Source organism: Melanostigma gelatinosum, assembly GCF_949748355.1.
Source record: "Melanostigma gelatinosum genome assembly, chromosome: 18".
In the NCBI taxonomy this organism is placed as follows: Eukaryota; Metazoa; Chordata; class Actinopteri; order Perciformes; family Zoarcidae; genus Melanostigma; species Melanostigma gelatinosum.
In genome coordinates, this window is record NC_136651.1 from 7,529,371 (window position 1) to 7,544,233 (window position 14,863).

General features: G+C 44.9%; 1 protein-coding gene across 3 annotated transcripts in view; it reads left to right on the top strand.

Moving 5' to 3' along the window:
* sema4d (sema domain, immunoglobulin domain (Ig), transmembrane domain (TM) and short cytoplasmic domain, (semaphorin) 4D) overlaps nucleotides 1-14,863 on the top strand; it is a 35,390-nt gene that overhangs the window by 16,044 nt on the left and 4,483 nt on the right. For 2 of the 3 annotated variants that reach the window (XM_079289488.1, XM_079289490.1), the window contains exons 4-17: nucleotides 7,645-7,778; nucleotides 9,019-9,164; nucleotides 9,255-9,317; nucleotides 9,434-9,532; nucleotides 9,658-9,751; nucleotides 9,917-10,033; nucleotides 10,557-10,708; nucleotides 11,444-11,619; nucleotides 11,746-11,902; nucleotides 12,139-12,361; nucleotides 12,753-12,865; nucleotides 13,165-13,337; nucleotides 13,524-13,570; nucleotides 13,773-14,150. In XM_079289488.1, the coding sequence (XP_079145614.1) occupies nucleotides 7,682-7,778; nucleotides 9,019-9,164; nucleotides 9,255-9,317; nucleotides 9,434-9,532; nucleotides 9,658-9,751; nucleotides 9,917-10,033; nucleotides 10,557-10,708; nucleotides 11,444-11,619; nucleotides 11,746-11,902; nucleotides 12,139-12,361; nucleotides 12,753-12,865; nucleotides 13,165-13,337; nucleotides 13,524-13,570; nucleotides 13,773-14,150 (2,035 nt within the window). In that variant the 5' untranslated portion in view covers nucleotides 7,645-7,681. The remainder of the gene's footprint in view (nucleotides 1-7,644; nucleotides 7,779-9,018; nucleotides 9,165-9,254; nucleotides 9,318-9,433; nucleotides 9,533-9,657; nucleotides 9,752-9,916; nucleotides 10,034-10,556; nucleotides 10,709-11,443; nucleotides 11,620-11,745; nucleotides 11,903-12,138; nucleotides 12,362-12,752; nucleotides 12,866-13,164; nucleotides 13,338-13,523; nucleotides 13,571-13,772; nucleotides 14,151-14,863) is intronic. The other variant, XM_079289489.1, reaches the window with a different exon arrangement.

Below are 14,863 nucleotides of genomic sequence, written 5' to 3' on the forward strand. Positions count from 1 at the left end.
TCGTATTCTTTCTCCAGTGCACCAAAAAATCTGTAAAATGTTTGCAATGTAGCGAAAGGCAATCATATTCCGATAATTATATTCCACATCAGTCGATTCAAAGCCCAGACCTCGAGTTTTATTTCACTCTGGGAGCTGAAGTCACCTGCCCTTAGTTATTATTGCTGTTTTAAAAAATACCACCAATGTGACTACCATTCACCAACTTGTGACCACAAGGCCTTCAGCTGGGCTTTCACTGCTTCCTAAAATAGTCCCACATTATACGCCCCAAGGCCTCGCTGGCATCACAGTAGCCTCACGGAAACTACATCAAGTGAAAGTTTTTTGACTTTACTGAAAGCTGTGGCTTCCATGTGACCCCAAGCTACATACTGCACCAGTATGTACCACAAGGTGACAGGTGACAAAAAAAAGTTTTCCTACAGCTTAGTTTTGGAAGGTGTCTTTTTTTTTTTTCTCCATTTACGGCAATGTGTGCATTATTAGTAATATTGGCATTTTGCACAACAAACATTATTCTTATATTGACAGTGGAAAATGGCTGTTTTCTACAGGAGTAATGCATTAATTGGCTTTAGGAAAGTGTTAATATTGCTGTCTGAAAACTACTTTTCAGGATGAGGACATAAAGGCAACCTCCAGATGTGTAAATGCATCAGCTTCTCTTTTCTAGGTGATCCTCAAAACTTAAGTTCATTTATTTTGTGCCAATGCAGATGTCAATAGTAAAACCTCCTCCACTGTTTTCTCCTTGTAATTAAAAGAAAATGTATGGTGATTATGTTTTCATGTTAGACTGCAGAGGCACATCGGGTACTCGGACGGGGAACACCACACAGGAACCCGTGTTCCTCTAGTTAGCTCACTTCACTCGCCTGTATGCTTATAGGGACGTTTTTCAGATCTTCCAGAACCACGTGGCTCGGGGAAAGGGCGTGTTGTTTTTAAAAACCTTGCCATCGGCCAACTAAATATACTCTTTACTGGACCTGACCCCTCATTTGCCTTTGCTGTGGCCACTTTAGGTTGACATGCTAGCTCAGCAAGGGCCCAACAACTAGTAATTATATAGGAGGGTTTCCATTTAACATCCCCCGTATAGTGTTGCCTTCACACAAGCTCTTTTCCTCAGTTTAGACATTTGGGTTTTCATTAATGGTACTTTTTGACTTCTACTACTTCACACAACCAGAAGTGGTTTTCTGCGTCCAGCCTGCCCCAGAAATGAGCATCGTGTGCTCCTTGTCATCATTCAGCCTTAAATGTAGACGTCAATGAATGAATAATGCTGTTAATCCTTGATCTGGCCTTTAAAAAACATTGCCTCCCATCTGTCATCCGGCGAGCTCGCCGCGGATAAACGTACGTCGCTGCTGCATCAGCTGTTGCAGTTGTCAGATGATGGTCTCTGTACGAGCAACAGTCAGCTGTGCAGCGCGGGTCACTCAGCTGTTCCCCGGCTTTCAGATGGATCTACGTTAACACGAAGTGGCTTCGACACGGTGGCTTTGCACTCCGCAACCGAAGGCTGATGTCTCTCTTCAGTCAATTCCACATGGTTTGGACGAGGACCACAGCTGCAGGTTGAACAGCTGGGTGTTGATTTATCCAGACAATTGGTGAAAATAATTAAAAGTAAGGGACCCTCCACACATTTACACATCGTGGTTGTGTAAAGCCTTTTGTGGCTCGAAGGGTAGCTGCATCTAGTCTGATAAAGTGGTTAATTTGATGTCACTTGGCATTGGCGTCTGTTGGGACTGAAGACTTTATGTGAGGCTACCAGAGTTCTGTAGCCCGCTCGTCATCACTGCTTGAGGCCAGCAGCTTCATTAGCTGCTGCTAGCGTAACTGTCGGTGCTTGAGTTGCATTGTGGGTGATGTAGGCCCCAAGATTTAACAAGGAAGAAGAATGCTTTATTCATTTTGATCTTTTTATAAGAGTATAAGAGCAGGTCTTAGTGCTGTTTGAGAGCTTTGAGACACTGAAATACATCTTCATATGTGTGTACTAAAGAAAGATGAGGCATACGATTACTGACGGACCATACTCTAATCATTTACCTAAATGTCATGGATGCAAATATCAATGTCTACCCTCATTGATATGTATTGGTTGGGCTACTGTCTAAGAAGCAGCTGTAGAAAAGATGAATCCCTCCTTCTTGGTGCTGAGTTGACAACAGCTCTAGACTTAACATGGAAGTGCAAAGCAGCAACTTTTAATGTCATATTGAACTGCCAAAAGAGAGATTCTTTCCACGAAATGAACTACTTCATTTCCCATTACACAGTTTGTTTGCGGGTCGCTCGGCACATCAGTATTATAGCAGCAGACGGAGGAAACGAAATGAGTCGCAGCCTCTTGGCTCGCAGCGGCAAAAAGGAAGAAGAGCATCTCTGTGCATTGATGCCGACGACGAGTACACGGAAAATGGAGCCAGCGAGGGGTTGGAGCCGTTGGCAGGCGCTGAATGTCCGACTCCTTCACATCGCCCTCCATCACACTCTGCATCCTCACCATACTCTCTGCTCACAGGATGCGGAGCTTCTTTTCCGGCTCTCTCTGCTTTGGAAATGAGATGCTAAGTGGTGGTACAGCTTCTGTCCACTTCAACTATTTCCCTCGCCATTTCTCTTTTTAGTATTTTGAACTGATGACCACCAACAAAGGACTTTTAATTCGTCTTCAGACCGACTTCAACCCTCCATTCATTTGAATGAAGCCGGTCCGTCGACTCAGCCGGTTTTGATTCACTGTCAGATTTCTCCCATTGTTGGCAACACTAAATGCATAAATAAAGGCCGTATCAAGCTTCAATTATATTTACTTCATGACTGAATATGAGGTTATTCCATGCCGTCACTGTTTCTACGTGGTTTCATTCACTGTGTTAGTGAGCGAGGGTTGTGTGAGAAGTGGAGATGGCTTTAATGCGTTGCTGAAAAGCAGAATATAGTTACATTTGTTAGAAAGCGCACATCGGTGCACTACGTTGTCTACGGTTTAGCTACGGGTCGGCAAGGACACGATTATCTTCATTTAATTCAATATCTTTGTCAATGTCTTTGTGACATCCTATGATGCTCTGCTACCAATGACATCAGGTGGAATGTAAAAGGAAATAGAACAAACAGGAGTAGAGCAACCAGCGCTGCTGTAACTGCTTCTACCGACCACTTTCTAGAAGTGAGTGTTAATAACGTGTACTGATTGTTGTTCTACATTTTCAGAACTTTCCAGAAAGTCGAGCTGCTTGTTTCCCACCAGTACTTCCCCGTTGACGGTAATGGACTCGGAGGGGAAATGTAAACTGTCAGCTTTTCTTCCTCCTTGATAGTTCCGTGTTCTGTCTTTACCGTAGTTCTCGCTGTAGGCTGTTGAATGTCTGTGCTGCATCTAAATGTGACTTATCTGCACCCAGCAGAGGGAAGTGGGTTTTTCTTTTCCGTTCTTAAAGATACGTCTTGTAGACCCGTTGATCTCTAAACAAAGAAGGCCATGAAGAAGCCACTCTGCATCTCTTATCTTTTTGTCCTTCACAAGCTCACTGCTCTGCCTTGAGTAGAAACTGCACACAGACTTTTTTACTCCTTTAAAAAAAAATGCTATTTTATTTTCATACAGAAATGACTGATCAGTGAAGAGTGCAGGTGTGGTGGCCTGCCTTGGTAATTCAGTCCGTTTGTGCTTGATTAGCTTAACAGTGTGTGCTGAAGGGGAAAATCGTTAATCAAGAAGTGTACAGCTGCGAACCCCCCCCCCCCCCCCACGCAGAGGTTACATCTGGTTATGCATTGATTTATTATCGTGACCGGCTTCAATCACAATGAATTGGTTGGCACACTCCTGTTGATTTGATTGTGGTGCATAAAGACATAAAATCACTTTCCAGTGTTTAGGTTCCTCTCACTTTCATACTCACGAACACATTCACAGGTCTTGTGAACAGATCGGCAGACCCCCCCCCCAACACACACACACACACACACACCCTGTGTCCTCTGTCCTCAGTGGGCAGCCTGCCAGTGTCTATGCCCCGTTAACAGCACAGTGCTGGGAACCCCAAGGCCCCGAGCAGGTGTCAACCTCCCCGCTCAGCCAAAGGAGCTGAACGGGGAGCACAAAGGGCTCAAAGAGACCTGCCAGCATGGTAACAGTCTTAAATGGCCCTGGCCAGCGTGGCCACTCCTCTAAATCTCCCAGCAGCATCGGGTAGCTGCCAGTTTGCTCTTTCTGCTACTGTAACACTGACTCTCAAAGCTTTTTTTAAGTTTGCCCCTAACGGGGTTTAGAGTGGTGAGATTGATGGAGGGCGTCGGGAGTGCACACACGGAGGGACGAGTCCAGTTTGAGGCTTTTATTTACGCAGCGTGTTCGAGGAAAACAAGCCAAAAACTAGAGGCTGAGAAGAGAGATGAATTTTTGTTTGTCTGGGATTTTCTTTTACCATGGATTTAGAATAGTTATCTCATCCGTTCACACTGTGGCTACGTCACTCCCGTTCTTTCTCCCCGTCTCTGTTTAACGGCTTCTTCTGCCGCCACCGGACAGTTTATGGATCATCTTTACGGGATGCTTCCACATCTCATGGGCTTGTGCGACCTTTTGAAAACCCTGGCTTGGCTCAGGGCTTAAGCCGCGTTGGCATTTAGATTGGCAAGACTGTAAAAGAAGAGGATGAGAGGGAGAAGTGATGCCTTTCTTCTGTACCGCCCTCTCTCTGTCTCTCTCTCTGTTCATTGTTGCCGACTCTGCGGTGATGATGTGGATGTGATGGAGGGGGTTGGAGTGGATTGGAGTGGAGGCTACCCTCATCTTCAGCAAACAATAGGTCCTTGTGTGTTTGACCCCCTCTTTAGCAGATTGGAGTCCATGGCTCGGGCTGAAGCCGGGATTGAATTCCACCGTTGCCGGATTTAGTCGGTGGAAACCCTCACAAAAAAAACCCCCAAAACAATCCCAGTGTTATGGGGGTCATAGCTCTGGGGTAATTTATTCTTATTTACAACCACATCAATAATCAATTATCGTTCTCTCCCCTTTTCTCTCGCTGTGGTGACCCTCATTGATCGCCACATGATATATCGCCCCTTCGGCTGCGTAATTGATGACTAACCTATATTTGAGCGTGATGGGCCACATTGGTGCTACAAGGTCAGTTAAAATGTGGTTGACAATGATTTATTTGTCCTATTGTCAAATTATCTGTTCAGTTGGTAAATTTAAAATGAGGACAAATGACCTAATGAAGCAGTAAAAGCGCTTTACATTCCCCTCGTTTTCATTCACTACTCCTTCTTTCAGCCGCCTTTTAAAAAGTCGACACCATTATTTTCAGTGGCTTGAATGCGAATTCAATCCACATTACCGAGACATGAGCCTGTGAGAGAAAAGTTTTGTTACCTCAGTCCTCGTCTTACAAGACATCCGATAACCTTTTATCCCCATGCGACCGGCCCCACCCATTTTGCGGAGGTGTGCTGCGGATACTTTAGCAAAACCAGAATGACCTGCTTTGTGCCAGATCGCTTTACTTCCTCAGAGGACTGCGTGCTATCGCCAGCCAGAGCCAGCTGCCTTCTGTCTATTACAACAACAACAACGTTGGCCTTCAGCGTCCTCCCCATCAACTTAAAAGCCAACTTCATCTGCGTTAAACGAGAGGAACGCCGGGGTACAAAGCTGTGGCCGACACGCCCCACACTCGCGTGATTGGATCAGGAGACGGGAAGCACTTGAATCTTACAATTGAATTATGTCAGTTCATCACTTTTCTGAGTTAATACCATTGCAGTGTGGCTAATATTGACGAGAGTAATCGCTCTTCCGTCCGTGTCAGAATGAATTTGCTTGACCGTCATGAAAATTGACCATTAAGATTATTTTAGATTTATGTTTGGCCAACCTTGCATGTATTACAAGCAGGATTGAGAACGGATTTAGAGATTTATTTTAATATTTAACTTAAGCTTTAAAGCATGAGCCCCCCCCCCCGCCCAGCTTTTCTGCTGACCTAAAAAATGCGGTTTGGTCAATCAGAGGATATATCACCATTTTAGACAAAAAATGTTGTTAGTTATAATAACTGAATCTTCAATATTTGAGATCCAAAATAAAATGCACAGCATTTCAAGATAAATCCATGTACCTGTCCTATATTGAACTGTGACATCGTTTTTTATTTTATGCATTGTCGAGATTTATTGAGGCCATTTGTGACCAAAACTACCGTTAACTATGTATTATATCACTTCTCAGCGTTTATGAATACTTTATTGATTTTAGCAGAAGAATCTGCAGTGACTTTGTTTTTTTAGGTTTTTTTGAATATGTGAAGCACGGACGTCCTGAGGTGGGGCTGGATTAATGATGGACTTCTAGAAAAGGCACAGAGCAGCCTAATGGAGTCCTTATCAGGCGCATCGTTCGTGAGCGGATGCACCGGGACGGAGCTGTTAAAAGACAGAAGGATCGCACAGCTGCACAAATTGGACAAATCGAAAACGACACCGGCATCTGATAAGAGCCGACGGATGCCAGGAATGCTGTCGTCATCTCCATTGTCGTCATCGTCACCCGAGGCAAACGGATACACCTCTTACTGTGCTTAGACAATAGTGCGGCGGAGTATAATACGTTTTCTAAAAGGGGGGATTTTCTTAAGCCTTGAGGTGTTAAGTTGTTGCTTAACACACATGCCGACATCAACTGAAGTGTCATACAGTAGTCCTAACACGCACAACATAAACGGCGCTGTTGATAGAGTTTAATGCCGCTGTAAGTGTTAGTTCAGGACCTCATCACGTGCTGCAGCCCTCCCTCTCTCGCCTCCTCACTGCCCCCTCTCTGATGGAGCTTCTCATCCATCCGTCTTCCTGCTTTGTTTTACATTTCTGAAATGTTTCCGAGATCCAAACGCAACCAGTCATTCGCTAAAAAGTTTAAGATTTCCTCTGGCAGGAACGTATCAACATTGCAATTGTCAGAGTTGTTTATGAACTTCCTTTGTTTGTGGTGTGAAAGAGGGAACGGACATGATTAGCATTAGTTCCTGATTATTAGGTGACTTTTGCAGCCGTGTACACCATTTGCTTAAAAACCCAAATGAATAAAGCGCATGAAAAATAAAAAGGCACACGAGGGTTTTTCACAACATTCCTAAACTGCTATAAATTATTCGTCATTGTTGATTAATCTGCAGATTATTCTCTCAATTCATTGATTCATCAATTAGTATTTAAAATATCAATGTTTTGTTTGTGAAAAATGCCCATCACAATTTTGCAGTCCAAAACCCAAAGATATTTAATTAACTGTCATTTATGTAAAAGAACACTTGAAAACATACATTTCACACATGCTTTTATTGTAGGAGTGTTTTTTTTTTGCTTCCATTGATTTTATTCAAATGCGTGTGCTGGCTTTACTAACCTACTAAGCGACACAAAGAGGATGAATCAGTTCCGCCAGCTTTCAGTATGAGGGAAGTGGATTTGATGCCTTCCCCCTTTTTAGCGTGTGTGCTGCGTCATAAGATATCAGCCTGTGAGGAGCCCAGTCATTTCTACATCCCTGTAGAATATTTATATTTTTCAGCACACGGTTTTAGTGTATTGCTTTTACTTTTTGTCTTGCAGAGGAAACTTCACCGTTCCGAAGTTGTCGGAGTCCAATATGGGATTTGGCGTGCTGGGAGTGTTTCTGGGGCTGCTCCTGGAGGTCTCCACCCACGGACCGCACGCTGTGCCTCGAACCTCCTGGAGACACCAAGGTGAGATTTGATGCCATTATTATATACGTTCTATAAATAAAATATTCTAAATGTAATATTTCTGAGTAATTAAACATAAGGTGTTATGCAATTGAAATAAATAATGGTTTCAGTTTGGATAACTAATCGTTCTTTCGGTAAAAATACCAAATATTTGCTAATAATAGTAAATAACACAATTTAGACGTTACTAATTATATTCATACAGAAAAACATAAAATGCAATAAAGATGTCAATTTTGGCTCTGGTAACTTTGAATTACCATGTTATTTATTTGCTTCTCTAATCAATTGATTTTAACCAACTAACATGTAATCATATAATATAATAAACAAGTTCTAATAAGAGGTTTTGTTTTGTGTCCTCTTGTAAATCACTTCTGGTAAATGTTCTCTTGAAACCTCTGTGCTGATTTAAATTGTAACCTTGCTTGAGTTACAGAGTCTACGGGCACTCAGTTTGGGAGGTCGTACTTGTTAGACTGAGTTGGTATTTATGAGCTTACACAATGTTGAAACAAGAAACAAGAGACGCTAACATGAACTTCAGTTGCTCCACTCGCAATGCGTGGAGAGCCGAGCCTTCACACCACACGGATGGATAGATCTTTGTGGTTTCTAAAAACTCTTTCCACTCAAGGTTCAGGGGACACCTGTTTTCTTAACTGTATCTCAGACAAACCTCAGTCTCACCACAGCTCTCAAGTTAGAGCGTTCAGGTGTCCGGCGGACGTTCTGTTTGCATGCTGCCATTTACATTTTTACATCATTTACACTCTAAGAGAGGCAAACATCTCAGTGTGAGGGTTCACAGCCTCTAATGAAACTATCTTTATCTCAGCTTACATCCGTTACCTTTTGTTGAACTGTTGATATTTACCCGTTTACTCCTGATGAACTTATGGTGTAACTTCAACCTGCATTAAATGTTTTGGGGGTTTTTGGCCACTTGGGGGCAGCATAAACAAGCTGTTAACATTGTACTGACATATTATCGGTTTCTAAAGTTGTTATGATCAACTTGTGAGCGAGATGGTGTATGTTTAAACATCCAGCACTAAGCAACATTAGTATTCATTTTGAGTAGTTTTTCTGTCCACCTTATAAATGTAAATCCAACATTCACTCTGCTTTTAGCTCCGTTTTTAAATTAAATTCTCAATACTACTGAATACAAATGTTAACAAGAGAGACCTTTTGGGGACGGTAAAGTAATGTGATCCAATGGTTCTGTGCTCAGATTTAGATCTGATGGAGTTTTCGGAGCCTGAGATCTTCAACTACTCCACGTTGTTGCTGAGTGAGAAAAGAGACGCGCTGTATGTGGGAGCCCGGGAGGCCATCTTTGAGCTGAGCAAGAAGAATGTGACGGTCAAAAACAACAAGGTATCAAAAATACAAATGAGATTCCTAACAGGAAGGAAAAAACATGTTCAATTTGAGTCATGATTTTCTTTAAAAAATGATTGTTTTAAGGTTCAATGGACAGTTGCGGAAAACCCCATGGTGATGTGCACGCAAAAAGGAAAATCAAAAGAGGTTGGTTCAATAATAATTATAATTTATTGTTGGTGTTTTTTTCTGAACCCACATGTTGTCAGAATCACTCTCTGTAGTATCAATACAATCTAATTTGCTCATCGATTGCCTTCCAGAGGGATTGTCTGAACTACATTCGAGTGCTCCAGGTCGTAGACGATGAGCGGCTGTATGTCTGCGGCACGCACGCTTTCCAACCTCAGTGTGACTACTTGGTAGGTCAATGCTCCATCCCTCCTCAACCGGAAACGCCACACTGCAACAATAAACATGTGACGGGGCTCTCCAATCATCCCCCCGCGGCCGACGGCTCAACTTTGACCGTGAGCTCCTCTTTCAGAACCTCGCTGACTTTTCGTTGGACGGTCGACCTGAAGATGGCCGGGGAAAGTGCTCCTTTGACCCGTCGCAAAGCTTTACTACCGTCATGGTCGGTGAGTTGGGGCCCAGTTTTATGTCATTTCACAAAGAGCTCTGTTGGTTGTCAGCCCTGCTATAAAAAGCACAATAATCCCCAATAATCTGTTATTTTGGGAGGCAAAATGGACTTGCTGGATAATAAATTGCTGTTTTTGTTTTATTCTCCGCTTTTCTGTCAGATGGAGAACTGTATTCAGGGACGTCTTATAACTTCTTAGGCAGCGAACCGATTATTTCCAGATACTCTCCATCCCAGTCCCTGCTGAGGACGGAGTACTCCACATCATGGCTCAATGGTGAGTAAGGGCAATGTGTGATGAGTGAACATCTTGAGTTAATGTCAATAAAGTAATGGATGAGAGAGAAGGAAGAGCTGCATCGGTATCTCTGCTGTTCATAATACCAAATGAAATGACAAAATCGTTGCCAGCAGCAGGTTGTTTCAGCTGCCGCTCATTAATGTGAATTCTGCGAGTAACTTGATATTGGGCCAAAATTAAATTGGGAGTAAGTAAAATATACTCCACTCTGTAACAACACTGTACGGCCGCAAGTGGACTTTCCCTCATCGTCGCGACGCATCGCTTTCAGGAGTCAAATTCTCCAGTTTCACTTTCGTTCATATCAATAATTTAAGCTTATAAACTTAATATCTTTCAACCTTTGGACCTCCAGTAATTGGATTGAATAGCTAAGAATAAATAAGGTGTGTCAGATGAAGTAGTGTACAGCTGTTATGTCAGTGTGACAGATACATATTTATAGTCCTTCCTACATTCCCTTTAGACCGATACCTCTCTCTCTCTGCTTTCCTTGCAGAGCCCAGTTTCGTTTTTGCCGACGTGATCAGTGACGGGGGAAACAAAGTAGACGGCGAGGACGATAAAATCTACTACTTCTTCACCGAGGTGTCGGTGGAGTACGAGTTCTTTGGCAAGCTGCTCATCCCCAGGGTGGCGCGCGTCTGTAAGGTCAGTACACGTCACGGACCATCTGCACATACCGGCGGCATCCCTCTTCAGCCCGTATCCACCTGCTGTCTGTGTTTGCATGTCGTTCTTCTTGTGCAGCCTTCTTTCCATTGTCTTGAATCTCTCGCCTGTGCTCATATCATGGTGCAAATCAAGTTCGTCAGGTGGTACGGTATCTATTGGGTCATGCACATACATCACCACTGGAGGGGCACCATGATGCAAAGAACAATATATGTATTTGTCAAATGATAGAATTGGTTAAAACGTTTTTTTAATATAATTAAAATGATATATATGTTATGTAAACCTGTTTTGCTAATGCACTTACTCATCTTAAATTCATACAAATAGTTATGATACTGTCTGAATATTCATGTTTTACTTGCATCTTTGCTACAAAGAGCTCTGTGACCTGATGTTCAAATCTAGCATCTTTTTAGGAGAATATTAATCATGAATATAGATATTACCTGAAAAACAACATTGGCTGGACAAAATATGTCTGCCAAGCACTCCTAGAACTTAATGCTTTTCACGAATGGTAATATCTGGAGGTGGCTTAACCAAAAATACAATTTTGAAAAGTAATCGGGGCATGTCCTCTCCCCCCCATTCCCAGTGGAAATGAAGCCAGTCTTCTGCCTGCCATTCTTCCTCCCTCCTCTCATTCCCTTTCCCCTCCATCTCTTTCCTCTGCCTCTCCCCACACACTGATGAACGTCTCTCCCACAGGGCGACCTCGGCGGGCAGCGCACCCTGCAGAAGAAATGGACGTCCTTCCTGAAAGCCAAGCTGGTGTGCGCCATGCCTGAGCTCAACTTTGTTTTCAACGTAGTACACGATGTCTTCATCCTGAAGGCGGCAGACTGGAGAGACACCGTCATCTACGGGGTCTTCACCTCCCAGTGGTCAGTGCTTTTGAAGATCTTGAGTTGGGGTCAGAAAAGGACTGTTTCAATATTAGGCGGGTCCTTAACTCCACTTCTTTTCCCTTCCACTTCTCTCCCGACTCCATCATCATCCCTGTCCCCCAGGGGTAACGTGGGCTTGTCTGCAGTGTGCGCTTACAACATGACAGCTGTGGAAGAAGTCTTCTCTAAGGGCAAGTACATGCAGAAGGCCACAGTGGAGCAGTCCCACACCAAATGGGTCCGGTACAACGGCATTACTCCTTCTCCACGTCCTGGAGCAGTAAGTACCTTTCACACCGCTCCAACAGTTAAGACTCAGCTCAGTTTGGTGTGAATACTTGTGGAAATTTGATGAAATCCAGCGCCAGGAAATGCTTTATTAAGTATTTAGAATACAGACGTAAAAGAAAATGAACGGGGGGAAAAAATTATATTTTTTAGGAGACAGACGGATGTGAATTTACTTTACAAGAATAAATCATTCAATGTCTCCTGTCTGCGTTTTTCCTCCACCAGTGTATTAACAACCTGATGCGACGGCAGAACGTCAGCAGCTCCCTCCACCTGCCAGACAAGACCCTCCAGTTTGTGAAGGACCACCCCCTGCTGGAGGACCCCGTCCTACCCATCGGCAACGGGCCTCGCCTCATCACCAAAGACGTCAACTACACTCAGATTGTTGTGGAGAGGGTGCGCGCGCTCGATAGGAACATTTATGACGTCATCTTCACTGGAACAGGTCAGAACACATCAGTTATTTATACACATTTGAATTTAAAAACTGTTATAAATGAGGCTGTGCTTCTGAAGTTTATTAGACATTGACCCTGAGAAATAGACAATATGTAAGAATATTGTAAATATTCAAACACAATAGAGTATTACATTAAATGACAATTGCAGCAGGATGCCTTCAGCGCGACACCTGAAGTACTAGTAACAGCTGAGCATAGCTGGAGAATAGTCTGGTAAAACAAACAAGGGACGGAAGCTGACCAGTCTGAATATAGCTGATCCCAGTGAGCTGACTCATTCAGTACATCCTGTGTTCTGATAGTTTGTTTTAAAGAGGCTCATTTCTGGCCCCTGCCTCGGCTGAATGATTTGCCTTTTACCGTTCTCACCTTTAGATAAGGGAGTCCTGCACAAGTCAGTGGTGTATGAAGGAGAAGTGCACATTGTGGAGGAGATCCAGCTCCTGAAGAACTCTGAGTCCATCAAGAACCTGCTGCTGTCCTCGGAGGTCAGTGATGGTACAAAGAGACCGCCGCGGCACAAGAACTAGAAAACGTGTTGTGAGCTCAACAGAAACGCATAGCGCTGACGGACAGTGTGTCGTTATGTGGTGCTGTACGAAAACCTTTGCAGGCAGCCGCTTTGCTGTTATAGGTTTTTATTTATTTATTTTTTAAGTGATTTTTAGACTTTTGTGTAGTTTCGGGTTCATATTTGTGACCTTTTGAAATCCATAAGCCTATTTCTTTTGTTGTGCACTCTTTCTTTGGCATATCTACGTATGTGAACAGCCTTGTGCTTCCACAGACACGCTCCCTGTACGCTGGTTCAGACTCCGGTGTGGTCCAGTCCCCCACAGCCTTCTGTGGCCGGTATCTGTCCTGCGATGACTGCGTCCTGGCCCGAGACCCCTACTGTGCCTGGGACCCTCGCACTGCTGCCTGTGTCAATATCTTTGATGCTCCCAGCCAAAGGCTCAGGTAATCCACATACCGGTCCTCCGCTCACGCATTACAACACTGGATGACGAAAGCAAAACCACCAACGAGAGACATCTTAACCGATACTCCATCCAGTTTGACCTGCTTTACTGTCTCAGTCTAAATATTTCTTCATCTCAGAGTATTTTAGATGGCGATGAAAATGACGCTTGTTTGTTTTTTCAGGAAGCTAATCCAGAGCCTGAACGGTGACGCAGACAAGTGTCCGTCAGGTAGGGTGCAACATGCTCACATACGGCCGAACAAAGAAGCTTTATAACATGGACACTGGATACCGATTTAGAAATCAAACATCACAATTCTGAACGTCCTAAATATAAGCCGCGTTGTGTGATTGTCCTCTATTGCACGTTAAACACTGAACCTCTCACTGGGCCCAAAAGTCATTACTTTCTCTTTCGTTTTGCCTCTCAGCATCAAGTCCGCCTCTGAAGGACTACCGACGTGTGACAGTGAAACCAGGCAGCTCTGCTGAGCTGCCGTGCCTGGGACACTCCAACCTAGCCCAGGTGATGTGGAAATCCAACGGCTCTGCCCTCACCGAGGCCTCTCGCTTCCACCTCATAGGCGAGAACAGCCTCCTCATTTACAGCGTGGCTGCGGAGGATCAAGGCCACTACGAGTGCTGGTCAGTGGAATGGGCCCCGGCTGCCGGGAAGAACTTCAGCCGCCTCCTGGCCGGGTACGTCCTCGCTCTGGATCTCCCGCCCAGAGCTCCACACCAGGCAGGCCACGTTGCCACCACCCTCGGCAGCCAGGAGATGTCGAGCTCACACGCCGCCGAAGGTAATGGTAAGACAGAGAGAGCCCTACTAACGTCGGCCCTTGCCCCTCCCAGCTTCACAGCCACAGTCCACCTCACCTCCCCACCCCAAACTGACTCATCACTAACCCTGCCGCCCAGCAGCACAATCAAGTTCCAGCCAAAGCAGCGTCTTCCCCCGAGCTCCAGCGCTCCGCGCCCAGACAGCCGGGACCCGGCGGCTGAGTATTTGCAGCACAACAACAGCACCGCCCTCCTCTTCCTCTTCCTCCTGTTTTTCCTCCTCTTTCTGGCCGCGCTGGCGTACAACTGCTACATGCAGTACCTTCCGGCGCCCTGCCTGCGGCTGCGAGCCGCCCTGCTGGGCACTCACAAGAGCGCCCATCAGCCCGAGTATCGGGCCTGCGAGGCGGGTCTGATGGAATCGTCTGCGACCGACAAAATTAACATGACGGAGCAACCGACGCAGAACGGCAGCCAAGCCACTCAAAGCCTCCGGGCGCTCCGCGACACCGGGTATGAGACCGAGCCGGAGTGCGGCAACGGTCAGATCCCGTCCAAGGAGAAACCCTTCGATGTGGACTGTGAATCTCAGCCCATCCAGTTCGCAGATGCAGATGAACCTTACTGCTAGCCAGAAGCCTCTGCTCTGCTCTCTCAGCACAGAGACTATTGATAGGGAGGGGGGGGGTCACACTCTTGCTGCGTCTTTCCACGACTCACAAATCGAAGTGCTTTCCTC